This window comes from Astyanax mexicanus, chromosome 4, assembly GCF_023375975.1.
Source record: "Astyanax mexicanus isolate ESR-SI-001 chromosome 4, AstMex3_surface, whole genome shotgun sequence".
Taxonomy (NCBI): Eukaryota; Metazoa; Chordata; class Actinopteri; order Characiformes; family Acestrorhamphidae; genus Astyanax; species Astyanax mexicanus.
The window spans coordinates 20,860,711-20,884,869 of record NC_064411.1 but is presented as its reverse complement, the minus strand read 5'-3'; the positions used below and the strand labels follow the sequence as shown (position 1 = coordinate 20,884,869).

The 24,159-nt window shown below is 39.4% G+C and overlaps 2 protein-coding genes across 2 annotated transcripts; one reads left to right on the top strand and one right to left on the bottom strand.

Annotated features, from left to right (window-relative positions):
* Positions 1 to 1,565: 1,565 nt before the first annotated feature.
* Positions 1,566 to 15,414, bottom strand: LOC125801303 (zinc finger protein 239-like). Its single transcript, XM_049477808.1, has 2 exons — positions 15,340 to 15,414; positions 1,566 to 4,789 (listed from the first exon to the last, which is right to left on the bottom strand). The coding sequence occupies exon 2, from the start codon at positions 4,610 to 4,612 to the stop codon at positions 3,545 to 3,547; it is 1,068 nt and encodes a 355-aa protein (XP_049333765.1). The 5' UTR covers positions 4,613 to 4,789; positions 15,340 to 15,414; the 3' UTR covers positions 1,566 to 3,544.
* A 7,118-nt stretch (positions 15,415 to 22,532) lies between these two features.
* Positions 22,533 to 23,425, top strand: LOC125801521 (zinc finger protein 239-like). Its single transcript, XM_049478326.1, has one exon. The coding sequence runs from the start codon at positions 22,700 to 22,702 to the stop codon at positions 23,384 to 23,386; it is 687 nt and encodes a 228-aa protein (XP_049334283.1). The 5' UTR covers positions 22,533 to 22,699; the 3' UTR covers positions 23,387 to 23,425.
* Positions 23,426 to 24,159: the final 734 nt, after the last annotated feature.

Here is a 24,159-nt window from a genome sequence, read left to right as displayed (position 1 = left end):
GGTACATCAGCTCACAGGCGCCCTGTGCTGTGAACATCACCCTAGAAGTGATGTGGGGAGAGAGCGCCATCTACCCACCCAGAGGGAGCAGGGCCAAATGTTAGTGGGAAAGAGAAGGGAGGGGTGATTTAAAGGTGGAGGGACATAGTTGATCTGTTGTTTAAAAAGTGATCAGCTCAGTGTTTTAAGGTGCTGTAATATCTTTGCCTTTGACAGCTTTAGTTGATTTTACAATAGTAATAGACCAACTAGTGACCTTTTATGCTGAATATGTTAAAATATCCAAACGGCTCGCTGTTTAGCCTCTCTATATGGCAGGTTTCATCAGAGAGTTAATTTAAGACTTCATGCAAATGTACTCTATCCTGTATATTCCTGTTCTTGTGCTGTTGCTACAGCCAGAGGAAAAGTGTCCTTTACCCTAAACATTTGAAATAATAGAAACAGTATGATATTCATACTTTTGACTTCTTTCTGTAATATCTACATAACACAATACTTGTACTATTACTTTCAGTACTTCCAAGATTTTTTTTCTATTTTGAGCTGTTTTTACTTCGGTTCTGAACCACAGTTCCCACGCCCCACGTGTGTGAGTTATAGCAGAACTGAACTTTTGAGGATTAATGACAGTTTTGCCAGTAAGGGTGCTTTCATACCTGAAAGTCCGGACCGTGGTCCAAACCAAGGTTCATGTGTTTGCTACATTGTATATAATTGGTCCGCCTATTTTTGTTTAGGGAGCGCACCAAAGACCTTTGTGTGATACTCCTACATCCTTTCGTCATCACTTACGTATCGATGTGTTTTCCTTAACTTGACGCTGATTGCCCTCTAACGTCAATCGTCTAACGTTGGAGTGTTGACAATTCAGCGGGCGGGACGCCTTTCCAGGATAAGGATAAAATGAATGAACAGATTCATTTCGTGTCCATAGTAGTGCTGCTATTGTGGTTTTTATACCAGCAGCAGCAACAACTTCAGGCACAGTACCCTAGATTAGTTCAAATTCGCCAAACGAACATGCTTGTCCTGAAGGAACTGTATCCACGGCTCATTTTTTTTCTGCTTTTGCGGTTATTTTTGTTCTTCTGCTGCCGTTGCTGAGGAACGCCTGCTCAACTTCCTGTAATTGGTCCAAAAGTTCGAAGTTCGAACACTGCAGGCGCTTTCACAGAAACCTAGCTGAACCACACCATGCCAGACTCTGCCTTCCAGCTTGCCGGTCGGCAGCTCTTCCGTCTACATAAACAAAGGTTGGTGCACAAACTGCGTGTTGGTAAACAGCCACTGCTCTGAGGCGACAGAACAGCTGACTGAAGTTTCGCCCTCACTATCTGCCTCGTGAGTTTTCGGCGGTGTTCGTGATTGCTGTTACATAGCACCGGATGCTAAGTCTAACAACGCGCTGAAGGAGCTTCATGACAACATCAGCTCACATCCAGACGCGTTCTATGTGCTAGCGGGGGATTTTAACCACGTAGAACACGCTGCCGAGGTTTTATCAACACGTGAACATGCCAACGCGAGGTAATAATGCGCTGGACCATGTTTATACCAATGTGAGGGACGTGTACAGAGCCTTCCCCCGCCCTCACCTCGGGCTTTCCGAACACATCTCCATCATGCTGGTCCCCACCCCCCGCTGTGATGCTCCAAACCCACACAGAAGACCATCACTGTGTGGCCCAGTGACGGCGACGCTGTGCTGCAGTACTGCTTCGGCTGCACAGACTGGCAGGTCTTCAGGGAGGCTGCTGAGACGGAGGGGGAGCTGGATCTGGAGGAATACACATCTACTGTTCTCGGGTACATCAGCAAGTGTGTGGAGGATGTCACCGCCACCAAGACTGTGACTTGCTACCCCAACAAGCCCTGGCTGAACGCAGAGGTGCATTCTCTGCTGAAAGCCAGGGATGCTGCCTTCAGGTCTGGTGACCCCGATGAACACAGGAGGGCTAGAAGAGAGCTGACTGTTGGAGTTAAGAGGGCAAAAGCTGCATATGCTCAGAAAATCCAGGGACACTTTTCCTCCCAGTATCCACAGAGCATGGAGGGGCATCAAGTGCATCACAGACTACAAATCCAATGTTGCACGGGTACTACGAGACGGCGCAGACCAGCTCTCGGACGTCCGGGCGGACACCTTCAACGCCTCCACCCACTTGCCTGAAGACTGCCACCATCATCCCGGTCCCCAAGAGCTCTGCAGTGACAGGTCTGAATGACTACCGATAACAACCTCTGCATCAACGTAAAGAAGACAAAGGAGATAATTGTCGACTTCAGAAGGGGTCAGCATGCCCACCTCTCCTTGCAGGAGGATCTGCGGTGGAAGTGGTCGACAGCTACAGGTACTTGGCTGTGCACCTGAGCAGCAACCTCACCTGGAGCAACAACACTTCCACTCTGGTCAGGAAGGCACATCAGCGGCTCTACTTCCTCAGGAGGCTGAGACGAGCTGGACTCGGGAGCGCAGTCCACACCTGCTTTTACAGATGTGTGGTGGAGAGCGTTGTGTGCTCCAGCATCAAGCTCCAGCATCGTGTGGCATGGAAGCTGCTCTGCTGCAGATAGGAAAGCTCTGCAGAGGGGGGTGAAGGCTGCACAGAAGATTGTTGGAGTCAGCTTCCCCAGCACCACAGACAGCTACACCTCCAGATGCAGGAAAAGGGCCACCTGCATCAGGAAGGATCCCACCCACCCAGCACAAACACTTCCTGTCCCGCTACCCTCAGGCAGGAGGCTGCAGAGCATCAAGCGCAAAACAACCAGACTCAGAAACAGCTTCATTCCGGAAGCTGTAAGACTCTTAAACTCCACCTAACAACACACTGCACTGACACACAAGGACAAATTACTGTTTACAAACACTGTCACTTTAAACCGCACTGAGACACTTTATCTTTTACTGCTCTAATTTACATTATCATGCTGCTATAGCAAACTTGCACTCTGGACTTCATGTTGCTGCTTCCTGCCTACTCTCATCATGCTGCTTCCTACCTCCCGCTTACTTTTTTGAGTATTTATCTTTATCTATTTTGTTCTATTCTCTTTTAATTGTGTTTTTTTTTGTTATCTTATTTTATCTATATTATCTATTTTAACAACAGCTCTTGGGTGTAAACTGGATCGTAAGATCACAATTTTGTTCCACCTCATGTACCACGTGATGCGAATGACAATAAAATCTCCTTGAATCCTTGAATTAGAACACAGAATGTTGAATACTTTAGTACTTAAGTATGATGCTTAAAGAACACTTCAACTACTACACAAATATTTTTTTTTTTGATAGAGTACTTAAATATGGGTCTCTAGTTCTTTATATATGTCTTTATACATATACATGTCTGGGGAAAACATATCATGGAATACATTAAACAACATGCCCAAATATGATTAATTTTGCTGAACATGTAAATGACATTGTTAAATTCAGTTCTTGTTTGTTTCTGTTGGAATGTGTCTCAAGTGACAGAGTGAAGGTTTTGCGTGAAATAAGGTGTTTTGGCTGTCAAAGATTTAGAATTTGCACTTTTTATTGCAGTGGAATACATCTGGGATACATTTCTGTGTGAATGCACTGGTGATTTTTAAGATGATTCAGTTGGTTAAAACTCTTCCCACAGTCTGAGCAGTGATATGGTTTCACTCCTGTGTGAATGCGCTGGTGTTTCTTGAGATCACTCTGTTTAATAAAACTCTTCCCACAGTCTGAGCAGTGATACGGTTTCTCTCCTGTGTGAATGCGCTGGTGAATTTTGAAATGACCCTGTTGATTAAACCTCTTCCCACAGTCTGAGCAGTGATACGGTTTCTCTCCTGTGTGAATGCGCTGGTGTTTTTTGAGATCACCCTGTTGATTAAACCTCTTCCCACAGTCTGAGCAGTGATACGGTTTCTCTCCTGTGTGAATGCGCTGGTGCAGTCTGAGATGACTGTGTCGATTAAAACTCTTCCCACAGTCTGAGCAGTGATACGGTTTCTCTCCTGTGTGAATGCGCTGGTGAATTTTGAAAGTACTATGTTTAGTAAAACTCTTCCCACAGTCTGAGCAGTGATACGGTTTCTCTCCAGTGTGAATGCGCTGGTGAATTTTGAAAGTACTATGTTTAGTAAAACTCTTCCCACAGTCTGAGCAGTGATACGGTTTCTCTCCTGTGTGAATGCGCTGGTGAATTTTGAGATTACTCTGTATAGTAAAACTCTTCCCACAGTCTGAGCAGTGATACGGTTTCTCTCCTGTGTGAATGCGCTGGTGAATTTTGAGATTACTCTGTTTAGTAAAACTCTTCCCACAGTCTGAGCAGTGATACGGTTTCTCTCCTGTGTGAATGCGCTGGTGTATTTTGAGAGAATTTAGTGCAGTAAAACTCTTCCCACAGTCTGAGCAGTGATATGGTTTCTCTCCTGTGTGAATGCGCTGGTGCAGTTTGAGATTACTCTGTTTAGTAAAACTCTTCCCACAGTCTGAGCAGTGATACGGTTTTACTCCAGTGTGAATGCGCTGGTGTTTTTTGAGATGACCCTCTTGATTAAAACTCTTCCCACAGTCTGAGCAGTGATACGGTTTCTCTGTGTGAATGCGCTGGTGATGTTTCTCCATGTCGGGACTTTGCTTTGTTTGTCTGTTAAAAGTATCAAGCAATTTCTGCGTGTTCTGGAGATTCTTCAGGATGTCTTGTGCTTCACCTCTTTCAGCAGTTTAACATTGCTCTTATTTAAATATCCTGGTTGTTGGTGGTGATGAATTTCAGGAGAAAACCCTGGAATATTTTAATTTCTGGAAAAAACAAAGACAAATTTAATTGTGTCAATTAACCAAAAAGAATTAACTAAATAAGTTACACTGTATGGAGAAAAATACTGGTACACCTTTACATTTCCCTAAAATCTTCTGTACTTTAATCCTATTATAAATCCATACACATTATAATATGAAGTTTTAGCTTGTTCTGCAGTAGACAGAAACAGTGCTGCTGTCCAGTACTGAATACAATGTTGTACTACTATTGTATCTCACTTTACACTATAATACACTAATCCATACTATTAATACTGTACTATTTTATTAACAATAATCTGTTAATCTGTTATCCTGCTCTAATCCCAGGGGATCAATAAAGGTGTATCACGTTTTATCTTATAAATATATTTGTCTGTCTTGCAGCATCTCTCTATTACTTTACTATCTAGATAAAAAAAATGTATAGAAAGCAGCCTGGCTGCCAGTGTCACACAGTATGATTTGCTTATTATTTACAGTTTCAAATTTCTTTTATATATTGTAATGTGTGGCATACAGAAATTGAACACTGTCACTTTTAGAGAGTGCTGAGTTGAAAGTAGTTCCGACCGTTGTTGTACTGTGGGCATTTAGAGAGCGGGAGTTGAGGAATAAACACCCTGTTAAGTGAACGCAAACTGTCGTCTCCTTTTTTATGTCTCGTGAGATATACGGACATTACATGGTGTCAGAAGAAACTGGGTGCCTGAAGGAGCAGTTACTTGTGCGTTAAAGGAAGGTAACGCTATGGCGAAGTTTAATCCACCGAGTGAGTTCAAGTTTGACCGCCCAGCGGAGTGGCCGGAGTGGAAACAGAGATTTTCGCGCTATCGGCAGGCAACGAAGCTGAGTAAGGACAGCGGAGAAATACAAGTGAGTTCTCTCATTTACTCCATGGGGAGCGAGGCTGAAAAGATATTTAGCTCGTTCCACTTCGCCAGTGAAGAGGAAGAGAAAGACTTTGATAAAGTTCTCAAAAAGTTCGACGAGTACTTTATTCCCCGCCGTAACGTTATACATGAGCGGGCATGTTTTTATCAGCGCAGCCAGCAGCCTGGGAAGACCGCGGAGCAGTACATACGCGTGCTGTACGAGCTGGCGGAGTACTGCGAGTTTGGGGAAAGGCGAGATGAACACATCCGAGATCGCCTAGTGGTGGGCATTTTAGACAAAGACCTGTCTCGTACGTTTCAGCTTAAAGCGGATTTAACGTTAGCTGAAGTCATTGATCAAGTGCGGCAGGCGGAGGAGATTACTAAGCAGGTCAGTCTCCAGTCTAACCCACCGGAGCCGCAGTATGCAAGCATGAATGCGCTACGTCATCACGGCAGCCCGCAGTCAGACAGACGGGGGAGGGGCAAGCAGCGGCAGAGCGGCAGCAGCCACCAGGGGCGCTATAAAGCAGAGAGTTGTGTGAGATGTGGAAAACCCAAGCACAGTGATATGAAAAGATGCCCTGCACTTAAGAGTAAGTGTAATAAGTGTCAAAAACAAGGACATTGGGAGCGTGTGTGTCACTCGAAGCAAGTGAGAGAAGTCACACAGGAGGTAAAACAGCCATACTTCCTTGGGGAAATCGGCAGAAAGACCCACAGTGAGGAAGATTGGACAGTTAACCTGGAGGTGAGCAATATCACAATCACCTTTAAAATAGACACTGGAGCAGATGCCACAGTTATCAACCTGAACACATTTAAAATGATGAAGCCTAAAATCAAACTTACTCCACCCGACAAGAACTTTATTAGCCCAGGAGGACACCTCAGCTGCATGGGGCTATTTCAGGCTACCACAAAATACAAGGAAAAGCAATACTCCTTTAAAGTATATGTTATGAGAGGTCGAGTCAGTTTTCTTCTAGGCCGTCCCGAAGCTGTTGACATGGGTCTCGTGAAACGAGTGGACGAGGTCAACAGTGTCTTCAGGTCAGGGGGACTACTGAACACAGAATCAGTGGAAATAGTCCTTCAGGATGATGCCAAACCATATTCGGTGCACACGGCAAGGCGGATACCTTTGCCGCTTGTCCCTCTTGTGAAGACAGAGCTCCACCGTATGGAAAGTGAAGGCATCATAGAAAAAGTGACTAAGCCAACCGAGTGGTGCGCGGCCATGGTGCCGGTTCTAAAGCCCAACAGAAAGGAGGTTCGCTGCTGTGCAGATCTCCGGAGGCTCAATCGAGCAGTGAAACGCGAAAAGTATATGCTACCTACTGTCGAGGAAATACTGCCTAGACTTGCAGGATCGACTGTATTCACAACACTGGATGCAGCAAGTGGCTTTTACCAGATACCTTTACATGAGAACAGTAAAAAGCTCACCACCTTTATCACACTGTTTGGGAGGTATGCCTTCCGGCGCCTTCCGTTCGGGATCACGAGTGCACCAGAGATTTTTCAAAGAAAAATGGTAGAGACTCTGGCAGGATTGGAAGGGATAGAGCTGTTTATGGATGATATCCTCGTTCATGGAGAAAGCGAGGAAATCCACGACCAGCGTCTAGCAGAGGCTCTGAAGGTCATTGAAGCATCAGGGCTCAAGTTGAACGAGCACAAGTGCAAGTTCAGGCAGACCAAGGTCCGTTTTCTGGGCCATGTCATCGATAAGACCGGCGTCCGGCCCGACCCGGAGAAGGTGGCTGGGATAGAGAACTTTCCCCAGCCAAACAATGTCACGGAACTGAAAAGATTCCTGGGGATGGTGAACTATTTGGCCAAGTATGTTCCAGAGCTGTCTACAGTAGCAGAGCCACTCTACGCGCTGCTTAAAGGAAAGATGGAGTGGTTGTGGGAATCTGCACAACAGATGGCGTTTCAAAAGCTCAAAACCCTGTTGGCCACAGTCCCAGTTCTAGCTTTCTATGATGTGACGAAACCCACTGCCGTGTCAGCTGATGCCAGCAGCTACGGGTTGGGGGCTGTTCTTCTCCAGCAGCACGGTGACCAGTGGAAACCTGTGGCCTATGTGTCTAGGCAGCTGAGCGACACTGAGACAAGGTACACCCAAATTGAGAAAGAGTGCCTGGCCAGCGTCTGGGCGTGCGAACGATTTGACAAATACCTGTTCGGACTTGCCAATTTCAGACTCATAACTGACCACAAGCCCCTTGTACCCCTTATTAACAGTAAAGACCTAGATAATGTTCCCATTAGGTGTCAGAGGCTGTTGATGAGGCTTATGCGGTTTAGTGGAGTAGCTGAGTATGCACCAGGGAAAACACTAGCAGTGGCTGACGCTTTGTCTAGAGGTGTTATGGTGAGGGAGATCTTCAAGATGATGTGGCAGCACACATAGATGCAGTTATAAGCCAGGTACCAGCCACACCACAAAGGTTCAGTGAAATAAAGCATAGTACAAATAACGATCCACAGCTTCAGGCAGTACGCAGCTTTATTAGGTCAGGTTGGCCTGAGTATGTAGACAGAGTTCCAGAATCAGTAAGGGATTTTTACCAGGTCAGAGGAGAGCTATCTGAGCTAGATGGCTTGGTAGTGAGAGGGAATCGCATAGTTATCCCAGTGGGTATGAGAAAGGTGATTCTAGAGAGAATTCATGATGGGCATCAAGGTCTAAGTAAGTGTAGAGAGAGAGCACTTCAGTCAGTTTGGTGGCCCAAAATGGGACAGGACATTATTACCAGAGTGCAGCAGTGTTCATTCTGTGTAGAGAATAGAAACACGCACAGGAAAGAGCCTTTAATTTCAACTGAGTTACCATCTAGGCCGTGGCAGAAAGTGGCAGTAGACCTATGTGAGTTTAAGAAACAGAACTACTTGGTTGTTTCTGATTACTTTTCTAGGTTCTTAGAGGTCTTACATTTACCTAACACTACAAGCAGCCAGGTTATCTCGAGGCTTAAGTCTACTTTTGCACGTTACGGTATCCCAGAGGTGTTAGTGAGTGACAATGGTCCTCAGCTAGCTTCTGTAGAGATGAGAGAGTTTAGTAAGAACTATGACTTTACTCACGTGACTTCTAGTCCCCATTTCCCTCAGAGTAATGGCCATGCAGAAAGGGCTGTTCAAATTGCAAAGACTATCCTACTTCAGGACGACCCTCTTCTCGCTCTGTTGACATATAGAGCTACACCCAACTCCTCTACAGGAGTCAGTCCAGCTGAACTGTTAATGGGCAGGAAAATCAGGACGACCTTGCCGATGCTACAGGATAACCTGAAACCTTGCTGGCCCAACATGGACAAAATTCAACAAGCTGATGGAAGAGCCAAGCAACGGCAGGCATACTATTACAACAGACGCAACGGAGTGCGTGAGTTGCCACCGTTGAACACAGGAAATTCTGTACTCACGAAACTGGATGGACAGAAACAGTGGACAACTCCTGCTGTTGTTCATGGCACAAGCTCCACACCAAGGTCTTACATTGTGGAGACAGCAAAAGGCGAGCGTTACAGAAGGAACAGACGCCACCTACTGGCTGTTCCCGACCATCACACATCAGACAGCAAAGATTCTGATGTGGCTACTACATCAGTGGAGGTGGACATTGACGGGACCACTGAAACTGTGACGCCGACTTGTGTCACACAAGAGACTCTTACACCTGGACATACAGTCACACGTTCTGGCAGAATATGCAAACCGGTAGTTAAGCTTGATCTGTAGCCAGACATGTTTAGCCATGTTGATAAAGTACAGTGGTTTAGGTGCTGTAAGAATCTGTTTTTTCATTTTGTTTTCCCCATGGTAGGGAGGTAAAGATATTGCAGGATTTTTTTTTTGTTGCCAACGTAATCCACTGTGTGTTAGGTAAAATTTTCTACTTTCAGAAAAGGGGGGATAAGGATAATGGAATGAAAATTTGTGATTACAGTAAATGATTTTCAGTTACCACTGATTCATTTTTGAATGTTAGAAAGCATTTACAAAATAAGTTAATTTGATTGTTTACAGTTATATATATATGCTATTCATGTTTATACAGAGGAGCTCTTTTAAAGAGGGGAGATGTAATGTGTGGCATACAGAAATTGAACACTGTCACTTTTAGAGAGTGCTGAGTTGAAAGTAGTTCCGACCGTTGTTGTACTGTGGGCATTTAGAGAGCGGGAGTTGAGGAATAAACACCCTGTTAAGTGAACGCAAACTGTCGTCTCCTTTTTTATGTCTCGTGAGATATACGGACATTACATATATATATATATATATATATATATATATACACTGCTCAAAAAAATAAAGGGAACACTCAAATAACACATCCTAGATCTGAATGAATGAAATATTCTCATTGAATACTTTGTTCTGTACAAAGTTGAATGTGCTGACAACAAAATCACACAAAAATCATCAATGGAAATGAAATTTATTAACCAATGGAGGCCTGGATTTGGAGCCACACACAAAATTAAAGTGAAAAAACACACTACAGGCTGATCCAACTTTAATGTAATGTCCTTAAAACAAGTCAAAATGAGGCTCAGTATTGTGTGTGGCCTCCACGTGCCTGTATGACCTCCCTACAACGCCTGGGCATGCTCCTGATGAGGTGGCGGATGGTCTCCTGAGGGATCTCCTCCCAGACCTGGACTAAAGCATCCACCAACTCCTGGACAGTCTGTGGTGCAACGTGACGTTGGTGGATGGAGCGAGACATGATGTCCCAGATGTGCTCAATCGGATTCAGGTCTGGGGAACGGGCGGGCCAGTCCATAGCTTCAATGCCTTCATCTTGCAGGAACTGCTGACACACTCCAGCCACATGAGGTCTAGCATTGTCCTGCATTAGGAGGAACCCAGGGCCAACCGCACCAGCATATGGTCTCACAAGGGGTCTGAGGATCTCATCTCGGTACCTAATGGCAGTCAGGCTACCTCTGGTGAGCACATGCAGCCCGTGCAGCCCTCCAAAGAAATGCCACCCCACACCATTACTGACCCACTGCCAAACCGGTCATGCTGAAGGATGTTGCAGGCAGCAGACCGCTCTCCACGGCGTCTCCAGACTCTGTCACGTCTGTCATGTGCTCAGTGTGAACCTGCTTTCATCTGTGAAGAGCACAAGGCGCCAGTGGCGAATTTGCCAATCCTGGTGTTCTCTGGCAAATGCCAAGCGTCCTGCACGGTGTTGGGCTGTGAGCACAACCCCCATCTGTGGACGTCGGGCCCTCATACCATCCTCATGGAGTCGGTTTCTAACCGTTTGTGCAGACACATGCACATTTGTGGCCTGCTGGAGGTCATTTTGCAGGGCTCTGGCAGTGCTCCTCCTGTTCCTTCTTGCACAAAGGCGGAGGTAGCGGTCCTGCTGCTGGGTTGTTGCCCTCCTATGGCCTCCTCCAAGTCTCCTGGTGTACTGGCCTGTCTCCTGGTAGCGCCTCCAGCCTCTGGACACTACGCTGACAGACACAGCAAACCTTCTTGCCACAGCTCGCATTGATGTGCCATTCTGGATGAGCTGCACTACCTGAGCCACTTGTGTGGGTTGTAGAGTCCGTCTCATGCTACCACGAGTGTGAAAGCACCACCCACATTCCAAACTGACCAAAACATCAGCCAGACAGCATAGGTTCTGAGAAGTGGTCTGTGGTCCCCACCTGCAGAACCACTCCTTTATTGAGTGTGTCTTGCTAATTGCCAATAATTTCCACCTGTTGTCTATTCTATTTGCACAACAGCAGGTGAAATTGATTGTCAATCAGTGTTGCTTCCTAAGTGGACAGTTTAATTTCACAGAAGTTTGATTTACTTGGAGTTTTATTGTGTTATTTGAGTGTTCCCTTTATTTGTTTGAGCAGTGTATATATATATATATATATTTCAGAGAGAACGAGATGTTCTGACCTGAAGCACAATCGGAACAGAGTCGTTGCACTTTTCTCCGAGCATTAGAGCTGTGATTCTACTCGGAAACGCTGCATCAGGAGCAGTTCAAAAAGAGGCGGACTTCACATGTGTCGGAGAAGGCGTGTGCTAGTCTTCACTCTCCTGGTAGTGGGGCATAATTAGTGATAGGGGGAGTTCTAATGAGTGTGTTGGGTAATTGGCCATGTAAATTGGGGTGAAAATTGAAGAAAAAAAAAAAAAGTTAAAATGTAAACAGAAAAGGCCATTCCAACAACATAAAGCCCTATCAATGTTTTGAGCAGTGAGCCCAGAATGTAATGTATATGACAAGAGAGAGAGAGAGACCTCTCGACCTGACTTTCCTGGTTTTATGAGATAATGTGAGATAAGAAATGAGATAATGTTTTTTTTTTCAGGCGAGGGACCGAAAGACATTAAAAACTTGGGTTTTACAGATTGAGTGGGTCGATGACGAGGCAGAGAGCACAGGACAAGATTGGCTAACGTTTCCTCTCAAGTTTTTTTATACAGTGGACACTTATTTCATGCATCTACACACCATCACAGCTCCAGAAACGACATTCACATTAATTATCTTTAATCATAAAAGATGTGTTGTTTGTGTATATTTAAAATAATATACTTAAAATTAAATGCATATGGACTAGGGGTGTGCCACACTCTAAAAAGTGATTCTATGTTTTAGTCAGGAGAACTAATATTATCAAGTTGAGTGAACTCACCGGCCAGTACAACTCAATAAAATTTGTTCAGAGAACGTCAATCTGAAAACTTAAAAATGATAATGGAGCCAATGAAAAAAAATATGATTTCAACCAACTTTTAGTTACTACACGTCATTGCTCTTTCTACAGTGTTTGTTCATACAGCTTTCCCATAGGCTCCTGGCACCATACAGTGGTGTGAAAAAGTGTTTGTTATATATATAAATATTGCAAAAATTGCATAAATATTAATTTATGCAATTAATATTTTTTTAGTGTACAGAAGTTAATACTAAAATAAATAAAATATCTAGCAGGTAATTACTACTACTACTACTATTATGCAAAATAACTTTTGCTTGACTCTTTCAGAGGCGGTCGCATTTTTCTCCCTCTCCTCCCCTTATCTATCCTGCTTGGCTTCTCCTGTCTAGTGCTGTGTACTGCTACCAAAGAAACTCTCCTCGCACTGCTCTTCGAACTACAAAATATGGATTTGATCAAATAGTCTCTCAATGCAATTTACACCGTCTTCTCGACCCCAAAACAAAATTTATTCATTTTGTTAAAAAAAATAAAAATAAATGTTGTGTAAAAGCAATAGAACACTCGAGGTTGTGTGGTAGCACAAATAACATCACGACTGTGATGATCTACGACCAAATCACAGCCGTGATGTTATTCCTAAATTTCCTTCGGGATAAATAAAGTATCTATCCATGAATAACACACTCCCTCTCGTGTTCTACTGCTTTAACGTTGACAAACCTAAAAATAACATTTACGGGAAAATCTGCAGTTAAATACACTTCAGTTTATTGTGTTTTTTATTTCTTTATTTTGTATGCAGCTGCCTTGTGTGAACTGCAGAAAAGTGATTTTACTCTAAAATAAAAAATACTCTAATAAAATGTTATATTGATGAGTCTTTATTTATATATTTTTATAAAAAATGTTCAGTTTAGTAGTGTTTTTAGTAGTGTTGATGTACAACTAACACTTCTCAGTTTGTTAATCTAACTAAAAATATTTTAGCAACTAATCAACACATTTTAAAGTTGGCAAGCTTAGCATACATTTTAAATGACCTCGACTAAATATATTAAGTTAACAATTTAAAATATTAGATAATGATAATGATAAATGATAAATTCTATATTGAAGTGATTCAATCATTTAGATGTAGCTAACATTTAAGACTTGTTAGACCAACTTAATTTTGTAAGTGCAGAGAACAAATGAGCCATAAAGGTTTGCTAATTTAAAAAAGGCCTGGAAATTAGTTGCTTAATGATTTTAAGTTGGAGTGACATTTTTTTTTTTTTACAGTGCATATCGTACACAATAATAATCACCAACATTTTTGAATATCGTGAACAATATTATACCCTAAAATATCATGCCATATCACCCACCCCTAATTATTACATCAGGGTACTACATTTTTACTGTTTTTAGCAAAAGAAAAATTCACACTGTTCTCATTTCCCTTTATATATCTACTAGAGACTATATCTGTCCAGTATCATTTACTTTACTTTAATCCTGGATATATGGAGATATTCAGAGTGCATTATTAGAATTATGATATTCTGGATCATTAACTTCTGATACAAATCTGATAAAATTCTTGTTTTTTTATTATCTCAATTAAGGGTGTGCCATGTCATATTGTATACAATAACAAAATGACATTCATTTTGTTGCAGTAGTGTATTCTTGAATTAAGAAAACAAATCAGTATCAGAGTATCATTCTCACAAAAATCGCTAGTACTTAGTGAAGGTATGGGCAGCTGTGTTTACATACCAGAAAAAAAATGCTAACATTAGCTACTTGGTTAAAAAAGGACTGGCAACTTTAACTAGGTATCTAACGTTAGCTAGTAGGTTTAAAACAAGCTGGTAACTTTAACTACCTGGATAACGTTAGCTACGTAGTTGAAAAAGCACTGGTAATATTAGCTAGTCAGCTATCGTTAGCTACTTAGTTTTTTTAAAAAGCACTGGTAATTTAGCTAGCTAACTAACATTATCTACCGGTTATAAAACGCTTGCAACTTTAGCTAACTAACAAACATTAGCTACCACTTAAAAACAAAATGCCGGTAACTTTACCTAGCTAGACATTAGCTATCCAGTAAAATAAAGCACTGATAACTTTAGCCTGTCAGCTAAGTAACTGTTTTTGAACAAAAATGAACCTTATTCTATTCTAGGATATTTTGGTAGCCTCACAAAACTGAAATCAGGTTCTTGTTTGAGTTGTTTGTAATGTCTGTATTAAAACTAGTTTTGCTGGGAAATACAGTTTAGCGTTTGTACTTTATGATAATATTCTGACTGAGAAAACAATTCTTAAAACATTATTTCAGCCACTGACAGCATGTTTTATACTAGCCTAACAAACACAATCAGTGGATTTTAGAGGCTTGACTGTAATATCTGTACTAATACTAGTGTTGCTGGGCAATTTTTTTTTTTTTTTGGTGGGATAATCAGTTTTGTGCTTTATCAAAATATTCTGTCTATTCCCCTAGTATAAAAAAAAATGCTACCAGAGAATGAAATAATGAATTTGTTTATTATGCTACTTTTATTAAACATTACCTAATATTGTTTGACATTTATAGATTTACCAACATATTTAAAATACAGATGACATTTGCAACAAGTGTACATCAATTAACAATATGTACTTTTTTATTTTCTTTTTACTGTAGTGGTTACTGCGGTTAACACTAAGCTGCAACATAGAAATGCACTGCTGCTCAGATCCAGTACATATATGGCAACAACATATAAAACCGCCTACTGTATGGCTTAACATACGTCATTTTCTAGCGAATATAAAATACAGTTCTTAAAGTATTATTATTAATTGTCTCTGCATTACCAGTAGAATCTTGTCCCCCAAAAATACACATTAAAATAGATGTACATGAGCACATTTCACAAACATAAAAATATAGCTGAACATTATCAGAAATATATTAAAATATGAATGAAACACATACCTGGATGACAATATGTACTTTTTACTGGAGTGACACCGAGCTGAATAAATAAAATAAAAATCTCATTAATAATTAATAAATATTATTATTAATAATAATAATAATAATAACAGGTTTAGCTGATATTCTGCTGGCACAGCTACAGACAGTGGAGGGAAAACTGAGCCTCGTGTTAGTCTCACTTAGCTTCTAACAGAGAAGAGAGAAATAAGCTCATAAACTCTTAACTATTACCTAAATCAGTGAATTCTCTACAAAAACACTTTTTAATCTGTCTTATACTCGAATTAATAGCAGTATTTTTAACTTAAAACATGTTTTTAACCACTATTTATTCATAAAACACGGAGCTCAGCACCTACCCGCAGCCCAGAAACACACAGACCGCTGCTGAGGTACGGTGGCTCAGAAAGACCAAACGTAGCGTAACTGCAGTTCACCACTAAACAGCAGGGGCCGCCAAAACTTCATTTACCAGCATTAAAGTGCCTCATTTTATAAAGTTCATCTAAAACAAATGTATTTTCTTACTCTGTTACACTTACAACAGTAATAAACGCTGTAAAATTATTAAGTTATGCTTCAATTAATTCTTAGAAGACAAGTTCAGACATTATTAACCATTAAAATACATTAAACAAATGACTCAGATCATCATTAATTAACAAGATCTATTGCATTTGAAACATAAGTAATTTAGTAATTTAGTAATAATGTCTAAAGTATGGTAATTAAATAATGGATTGTTGGTATTGTGGACCATTTTTTAGAAATTCACTTACTCTGATGTATTTTCCTTCATAATACTGAATATTTTGGAGTTATTTTGGGTTAATGAAAGTGTGTAAAGTGTGTCCTGAATTTAATATATATTAATATAGTTACAGCAGAACTGTATTACTGTGGTACACTTGCTATTCCACACTAATGGTTTTAACTGGGATTTCTTAATAAAACTAAGCTTAATAAAACAGCGTGGATAAAGATACTGCAATTTGCTAACATTTTTTTTATTTATATATTTTCAAACTATGTTTATAATCACAGTAAAATTGTGAGTTTTCTGTTAAATCAGTAAGTTAATCAACATTACTTATAAAAACACTAGTGGCAGAGTGGAATTCCACTTTACAGAGTCTTACCTGACCCTTACCTCGCTACAATCATTTTCAAAACCAATTCTTTCTTTTTAAATGTAATATTTTATAGGCGGACTTTTATTTTGATGGGAAAGTCACGTGTCTTTCTGGCAGCTGTTCATGGAGTTGCTGCTGAACATCTCTGTGAAATGAGCAACAGTTGCTAATATAAAAGTCCGCTTGTAAAATATTACATTTAAAAATAAAGAATTTGTTTTCAGAGGGATTATAGCGAGGAGATAAAAGAGGTGGTAAAACAGGTAAGAAGTGGAATTGCATAAGAATAAGTGGATTTCTAAAAATGTGTCCACAGTATCTAAAATAAAATATTAAATGACTTTAAACAAGACATTCACATATTACTAAATAACCAATGTTTAAAAATGTAGTAGATCATGTTAGTTGATTATGATCTGAGCCATTAATTTAAGGAATTTTAATGGTAAATAATGTATAACCTTTTTAACACTGTGTATGTAATAAATGCTAAAGAGCTTTCATTTAATTGATCAATAGTACCATTTTGACCACCCCAAAGAGAAGCACTTACTCCTTGTATTAAATAACCAATGCTTCACTTTATGATGGTCACCATGGATATTCAAACAATCTTGTACTGACAAAATTTACCATGCAAGTTAACACTGTTAAAACATTTACACTAAACTGATAAAACCTTTTTAACACTGTGTAATAAATGCTAAAGTTGTACCAGATGGACTTGGTCCTCACTTTTGATGGTAAACTTCAAGTGATGCCCCAACTTGTTTGCACTTACATTTCAATTTAGGTAATATGGCTACAGTTAGAGTGACACTCAGAGATAGAAGAGATAGAAATGTGCACCAGTTTATCAGAAAAATTTATTTCACTGTTAGACTCACTTCAAACTACCCCAACAAATAGCACTTACTAATTACTATGGAAAGATCAGTGCTGTTGTTAGAGCTACTGGAATAGAGACATTTATTCCATCATTTAAAATATTATGGTTACATTTTACTTGCATTTACCTTCTTGATGTCCTGCAGATTCTTGAAAAGGAGATTGTACTGCAGCAGATCTTGTTTGTTGCTCACCTTGTCTAAAGTCTTATTATTTATGTATTCTGAAATCTTTCCATAAGTTGAGGTTATTCACACCTACTCCCTGTAAAATCACTCTCTGACATCACAATGGACCATCCTTATTTCTGTATAGAACGGTACTTCACACTTGTAAACCATCAATGGGTTCTTGTTGTAAAGCACTCTTACATATTGAAAGAATCGTAAAGATTTTATAGTCCTAATGGATCTCTGTTTTGAGTAAAGTGTTGAAAAGAAATGTCACAATTTCTACTTTAACAATAGTTCTGACCTTTGAGTAAAATTGGTAAGTGCTGTTTGTTGGGGTAGTTTTAACCCTCCTGTTACCTTCAAATTTACTAACACCTTTTATGTTTGGGGTCAATTTCACCCCAGCAATTTCAAACTACAAAAAATTATTATATATTAATAACATTTTTACCCAAGTTTATGTCACAAGCTATATTTGTTTGTTGACTACTTGAATAGTCATAAAAAACATTTGTAATGAAAAAGATTTAATGTTCTCTTGAATAGTAACAAGTATTATGTTTAGGGTCAATTTGACCACAGGAAAAAAACAAACAAGCAGAATGCTTAGTCACATGGGAGTCTGGATTGTAAAGAAGAAGATCCTACTTGTTCCATTCATCCCATATTGCTGAGTTTATTAAGATCTCATCAGTCCTGCCTTGTTTCTGTGCTATTGAAGCGTAGGACACGGAGGAGACATGGACTGTGTTTAGAGACGTGCTGGATCTGTCTGCAGCCCAAACACCTGTTCTTTCTTCACCTTTTGACTTGTACTCTCCAAACTGAACAACACAATGTAGACTTACATGTGGGATTAAATCCAAGTCTTTCCAACTATCCCTTTATGCACACACCTCCCTCTAAACGTATCATGTAAAGTATTTTATCCTTTTAGATTGATGGTGGAGGATTCATTATAATCAGGATCCTCTCTAAAGTCTTCCTTTTTCTCAGACACATTCTCCTCTATGTCTCTGTCATGGTGAAAGAGATGTGAGAAATCCTCACTGAGAGAAAACCTTTTCTTAGACGGCATTTTCAGTAGAGAGAGAGAGAGCAGAAAGAGAGAGAGACAGAACACAGAGAGAACTGGTTTAGAAGCAGCTGTGAAACCTTTTATATCTCTGCATTTCCACTATGTTGTGTGAACTATTAATATGTTTGTAGGAACAATATATTCCTCCACAGAATGAGAAATATCAAGTTCTCATGAGAATTATGTTTTCCCCGCCCCCCTGTCACATCAACTGTCAGTGGTTCTTGGACTAATACAGTTATAATTATGTTATTTTAGGGATCTATTTTTTTGAAGAATATAAAATTGCATGTCATATTGACCATCACATCATTTAACACAAATCTGGTTCAAATTCTGATATTTTTTATGTTTTATAAAGCTAAAATAGCCTGGGGTCAAATTGACCCCAAACAACACCGATGTATACAAAATGTGTAAAAGACACAACAAAACATCCCATTAATTTTATATTTACCCAGTTGTCTCTATTAAGTGAGGAAAAGTCACCAAATATGAAGTAAATAAAATGAGATTAACTACTTACATAAATGCATTAAACATTGAATGGGGTCAAATAAACTCTTAAACAAATCCTTGATATTTTATAATTATTATATTATATATTATTATATATATTATTATATATATATTTTAAACTGATATTTGCATATGAAGTTTCAACTGCTTTTACAAGTGTGAAGTACCCTTCTATACAGAAATCAGGATGGTCCATTGTGATGTCAGAGAGTGATTTTACAGGGAGTAGCTGTGAATGACCTCAATTTATGGAAAGCTTTCAGAATACATAAATAGTAAGACTTTAGACAAGGTGAGCAACAAACAAGATCTGCTGCAGTACGATCTCCTTTTCAAGAACCTGCAGGACATCAAGAAGGTAAATGCAAAGAAAATGTAACCATAATATTTTGAATAAAATTTAGATTTAAAAAAGTGTCTACTGGAATCAATGTCACAACAGCACTGATATTTCCATAGTAATTAGTAAGTGCTGTTTGTTGGAGTTGTACAGGAGCAATCAGAGAATCTCTATAGAGGAAAAACACATTTCAGAATCTGCTCTGAATCTCAGGCCACTTGACAGAGTTTGGAATGTACAAAAACGTATAAATATTTTTTTATTCTAAAAAGTATCAAACATTTAAAAAATATTATTTTTAGCAAAGTAATAATTTATAAATGTTCGATACTTTTATAGAGTAAAAATTTTACTAATTTCCTCAAATCAGAACAACTAACTGTTTCATCACTGCAGAGATAATTATTAAAACTGCTTTTAAACTGCCGTTTTAATCCTTTTAAATGAGCTCTGTGTGTAACTCCAGCATCAGTAGCAGTAATGCTAGTAAATCTACTGGATAAAAACATTAGTTTTAGAAAATGGAAATATAGAGGTACGTTTTCTTTCCTATTTTAGTGAAATACTTTGTTCTACTTTGTAAAATTAAAGGAAAACTCAAGAGAAGTAGTTATACAGTGTTTTAAATGAGAGTTTTAGCTGTTTAGCTCCATTCAGCTCCATGCATTGAGGACTCCCTCGCGGGCTCCCTCTAGCGGTGGTGGGGTATAATGTGATATAGCGGGGGAGGGGGCGGGGCTCCACATAACCCGGATGAGGCTGAGCTTCCGGGGTCTGTAGCAGGAGAGGAGGAAGAGCAGGATCAGCTGAACTACAGAAGGTATGGAGAACGTTATCTAGCTAGCCAATGTTGCCACCTTTTTTACCTTCACCAAGTCAGGAACATATTTTATTCTTTTAATCCGGATACAAACTTTCCTGCACTTCCTTCTAAGTGAGATGATGTGGCCTGCAAGGCATCAAATCAGCATTTCTTGCATTTCAGACATAAATAGACGCTGCATTCTAACATTTATCAATTTGCCTTTTTTTATTCATTTTAAAGATACAAACACATAATTTATAATTAAACTAATTAAAATGTGGTAATGCATTAGGATGCATGTAATAAGTCTTTGCTGATACTGTAATTTGTATAAAATAACATTTATTATAATAAAATAATTAACAAACACCCGGGTTTGCTCGAGAGAGAGAACGTTAGTCAGTCTTGTCCTGTGCTCTCTGCCTCGTCACTGACCCACTCAATCTGTAAAACCCAAGGATTTATGTCCTTCGTAATATTATCTAATTTCTAGAACGTAAAAAAAGGAAATAGTCGGTTTGGAAGTTAACTTTTTCTCAAGCATATACGTTCAATACCTCAAGCATTTTCATTCAAAATGCTGAAATACACTGTTATAAGTTAAAAGAGCCATGTTCCTATTAAAATCTACAGTCTTTTATTCACTAAACGTGTAGCTACATTTCCAGGACAACTAATATAAAACTGATAATATTTGAGGTGGAAGGGAAAATGTTAATTTATTAGCCAGAGTGATTTAACCCCTTAACGCCTGTTGTTGCAAATATGCGACTAACCGTTTGATTCAATCAACCTGCCAAGATAGCGCCTGCATTCCCCCAATGCCTGTTAGTGCATATTCGCCACGGACCTAGGAACCTTTGACAATTTACAATTCAAATGAATCTAGAATTCAAATTAATGAAATGTTTCCTGTAATATTTGTGTATATTGTGTTGGTGACAGTAATTGGTGTTATTTGTTATTGAATGCCTGCTGTTGGGTGCATAAATAAAACATTGATTTTTCACTGTTATATTACTCTGTTATTGTTATCTTAGTATGGACCATTATGTCTGCTGTAGCAAATTTGCAACATACCAAATTTACCCCAAATAGACCATATTGCCTGTTGTTGCAAATTTGCAACATACCAAAATTTCTATTTATTTTTTGTGCAAAAGTGAAATTAATAATCTCAACAATATTTACTATCTACTTAAAGGTAAAACACACATGAAACATTTTTTCATATACAGCTACATTAATTCAGGTGTTAAGGGGTTAATGATTAAGTAACATTTAGTTAGAGATTATGAAATTGTGGGTAACATTAGCTTCTGTAAAACTGCAGCTGCTCTTGGAGCTGCTGCTCTAAATCTGCTGGTGTAGAGCTTCTGCTGCTCTCTGGCTCTGCAGATGGATGAAAATAAGTTTTGACCCGATGCTGCGATATACAACAGTGTATGTGATATTGATTTGGTACGTTAGATCATAAGACTGTGGAGCTTCAGTTTTTCTGGATAAAAAGCACATTCACATTGATCTACATATACAAAAAAACAAGTCTTGACTTTAAGAGCGCATATCATGGTTAGCCTGAAGCTAATGTGGGCGAAAATAATGAACTGTTATCAAAAACTGTAAAAACTCAGGTTTGCTAAGCAACATTTGCATAACTGTCTTTGGTAAGTACGTATGAAAACCTTTATAGTTAATGTAAATTTTAAATGTTTTTTTTTTGTGCTTCAGAGGAGAACATCCCATTCTCATTAAAATATAGAAAAATGTATGAAATTGAACGTCAATAAAAAGCAGCCAGGCTACTTTCTAAATACTTAAATATAGAAAGTGAAGGATAGAGATATACTGTAAGTCAGATAAAGATATTTAATAAATAAAATGAGATATACCTTTATTAGTGCAGTATAACATTCATAGTCTATTGAAAAAGGTCAATATAGTAGAGTGTAGTAGTAGTATGGATTAATGTATTATAAAGTAAAGTAAGATACTAACATAGTAGTAAAACATTGTATTTAGTTCTGGACAGCAGCGGTGTTTCTGCTACTTACATTCTGCAGCTGCAGCCTGCTGACAGTCAAGATACAACTACATATTATAATGTCTATGGATTTAGAATGGAATAAAAGTACTGAAACTTTTATGGTAATATGGTGTCCCAGAGGGTTTGTCAATATAGTGTAACTGATGTAGGTAATTCTTTTTTATAATTGACCTGCTTTTATTTTAACACATACTAAAATTTTTCTTTTTTTTTTTCAGAAATAAAAACATTCCAGGTTTTTTTCCTGAAATTCATCACCAACAACCATGATATTTAACTAAGAACAATGTTAAACTGCTGAAAGAGGTGAAGTACAAGCCGTCCAGAAAAATCTCCAGAACACACAGAAATTGTTTGATACGTTTAACAGATAGATGGAGCCAAGACCCGGCATGGAGAAACATCAGCACTCTTTCAAGAGTTTTACTAAACAGACTGATCTCAAAAATCACCAGTGCATTCACACAGGAGAGAAACCACATCACTGCTCGGAGTGTGGGAAGAGTTTTACTAAACAGAGTGATCTCAAAAAACACCAGCGCATTCACACAGGAGAGAAACCGTATCACTGCACAGACTGTGGGAAGAGTTTTAATCAACAGGGTCATCTCAAAAAACACCAGCGCATTCACACTGGACAGAAACCGTATCACTGCTCAGACTGTGGAAAGAGTTTTAATCAACAGAGTAATCTCAAAAAACACCAGCGCATTCACACAGGAGAGAAACCGTATTACTGCTCAGACTGTGGAAAGAGTTTTATTACACAGAGTAATCTCAAAACACACCAGCGCATTCACACTGGACAGAAACCGTATCACTGCTCAGACTGTGGGAAGAGCTTTAATCTACAGTGTACTCTCAAAATACACCAGCGCATTCACACAGGAGAGAAACCATATTACTGCTCAGACTGTGGGAAGAATTTTACTCAACAGAGTAATCTTCAAAATCACCAGCGCATTCACACAGGAGAGAGACCGTATCACTGCTCAGACTGTGGGAAGAGTTTTATTACACAGAGTCATCTAAAAAAACACCAACGAATTCACACAAGATAGAAACCGCATCACTGCTTAGACTGTGGGAAGGGTTTTATGCAAGAGTCATCTCACATTGGGTACATTTACATGCAGTCTAGTAATCCATTAACAATCTAATTACTGGCTCAGTCGGAATAGAGCACGCCCATGTAAACACCTTAATCAGAATAGAATAGTCCGATTGAGCCCATTTCGAATTTCTATTCGCAGGGGTGATAGTGTTTCGGCGCCGCGCCGGAAATCTGGCGTAGCGTGGCTCTGTAAAAAAAAAAAAAAGCTTCCCCCACCCACTACGAAAAGTCTTTTCCCCCCTATGTTTGACGTGTGCAGACAATTTAAAGCTCAACGCAAGCCTTCCATCCAATCAGAAATAGGAATGGTGCCACTCATGGGCTCCGAGTCCTCCGGGCATGTTAGTTGAAAAAACTGGTTACGGCCCAGATAGTTCAGTGGCAGCTTAAAATTCGGCGCATTATGACATCATAACTGTAATAAGCAGAGGTGGAAAAAGTACTAAAAATTGTAATTAAGTAAAAGTACCTTTACTTTGCTAAAATTCTACTGAAGTAAAAGTTAAAGTGCTTTTTTGCGTCTAATATATTTTTTGTTTACTGGCTAATGAGCTTTACACGTGCTTTACCCACCCAAATAAACTTAAAGCTTAATACAGGGCAGCTGCGTATCAGCATGAGTGGCGCTCTGAGCTGAGTGGACGGCTTGGATGAAAAGCGCGATATATAATGTAATTAAATGTATTTAAATCATTATGTATATAACAGATGTGCCGAATT

Bases quoted from the DNA above. Each gene is read 5' to 3' on its own strand.
- LOC125801521 (XM_049478326.1), top strand. From the start codon at position 22,700: ATGGAGCCAAGACCCGGCATGGAGAAACATCAGCACTCTTTCAAGAGT.
- LOC125801303 (XM_049477808.1), bottom strand. From the start codon at position 4,612: ATGGAGAAACATCACCAGCGCATTCACACAGAGAAACCGTATCACTGC.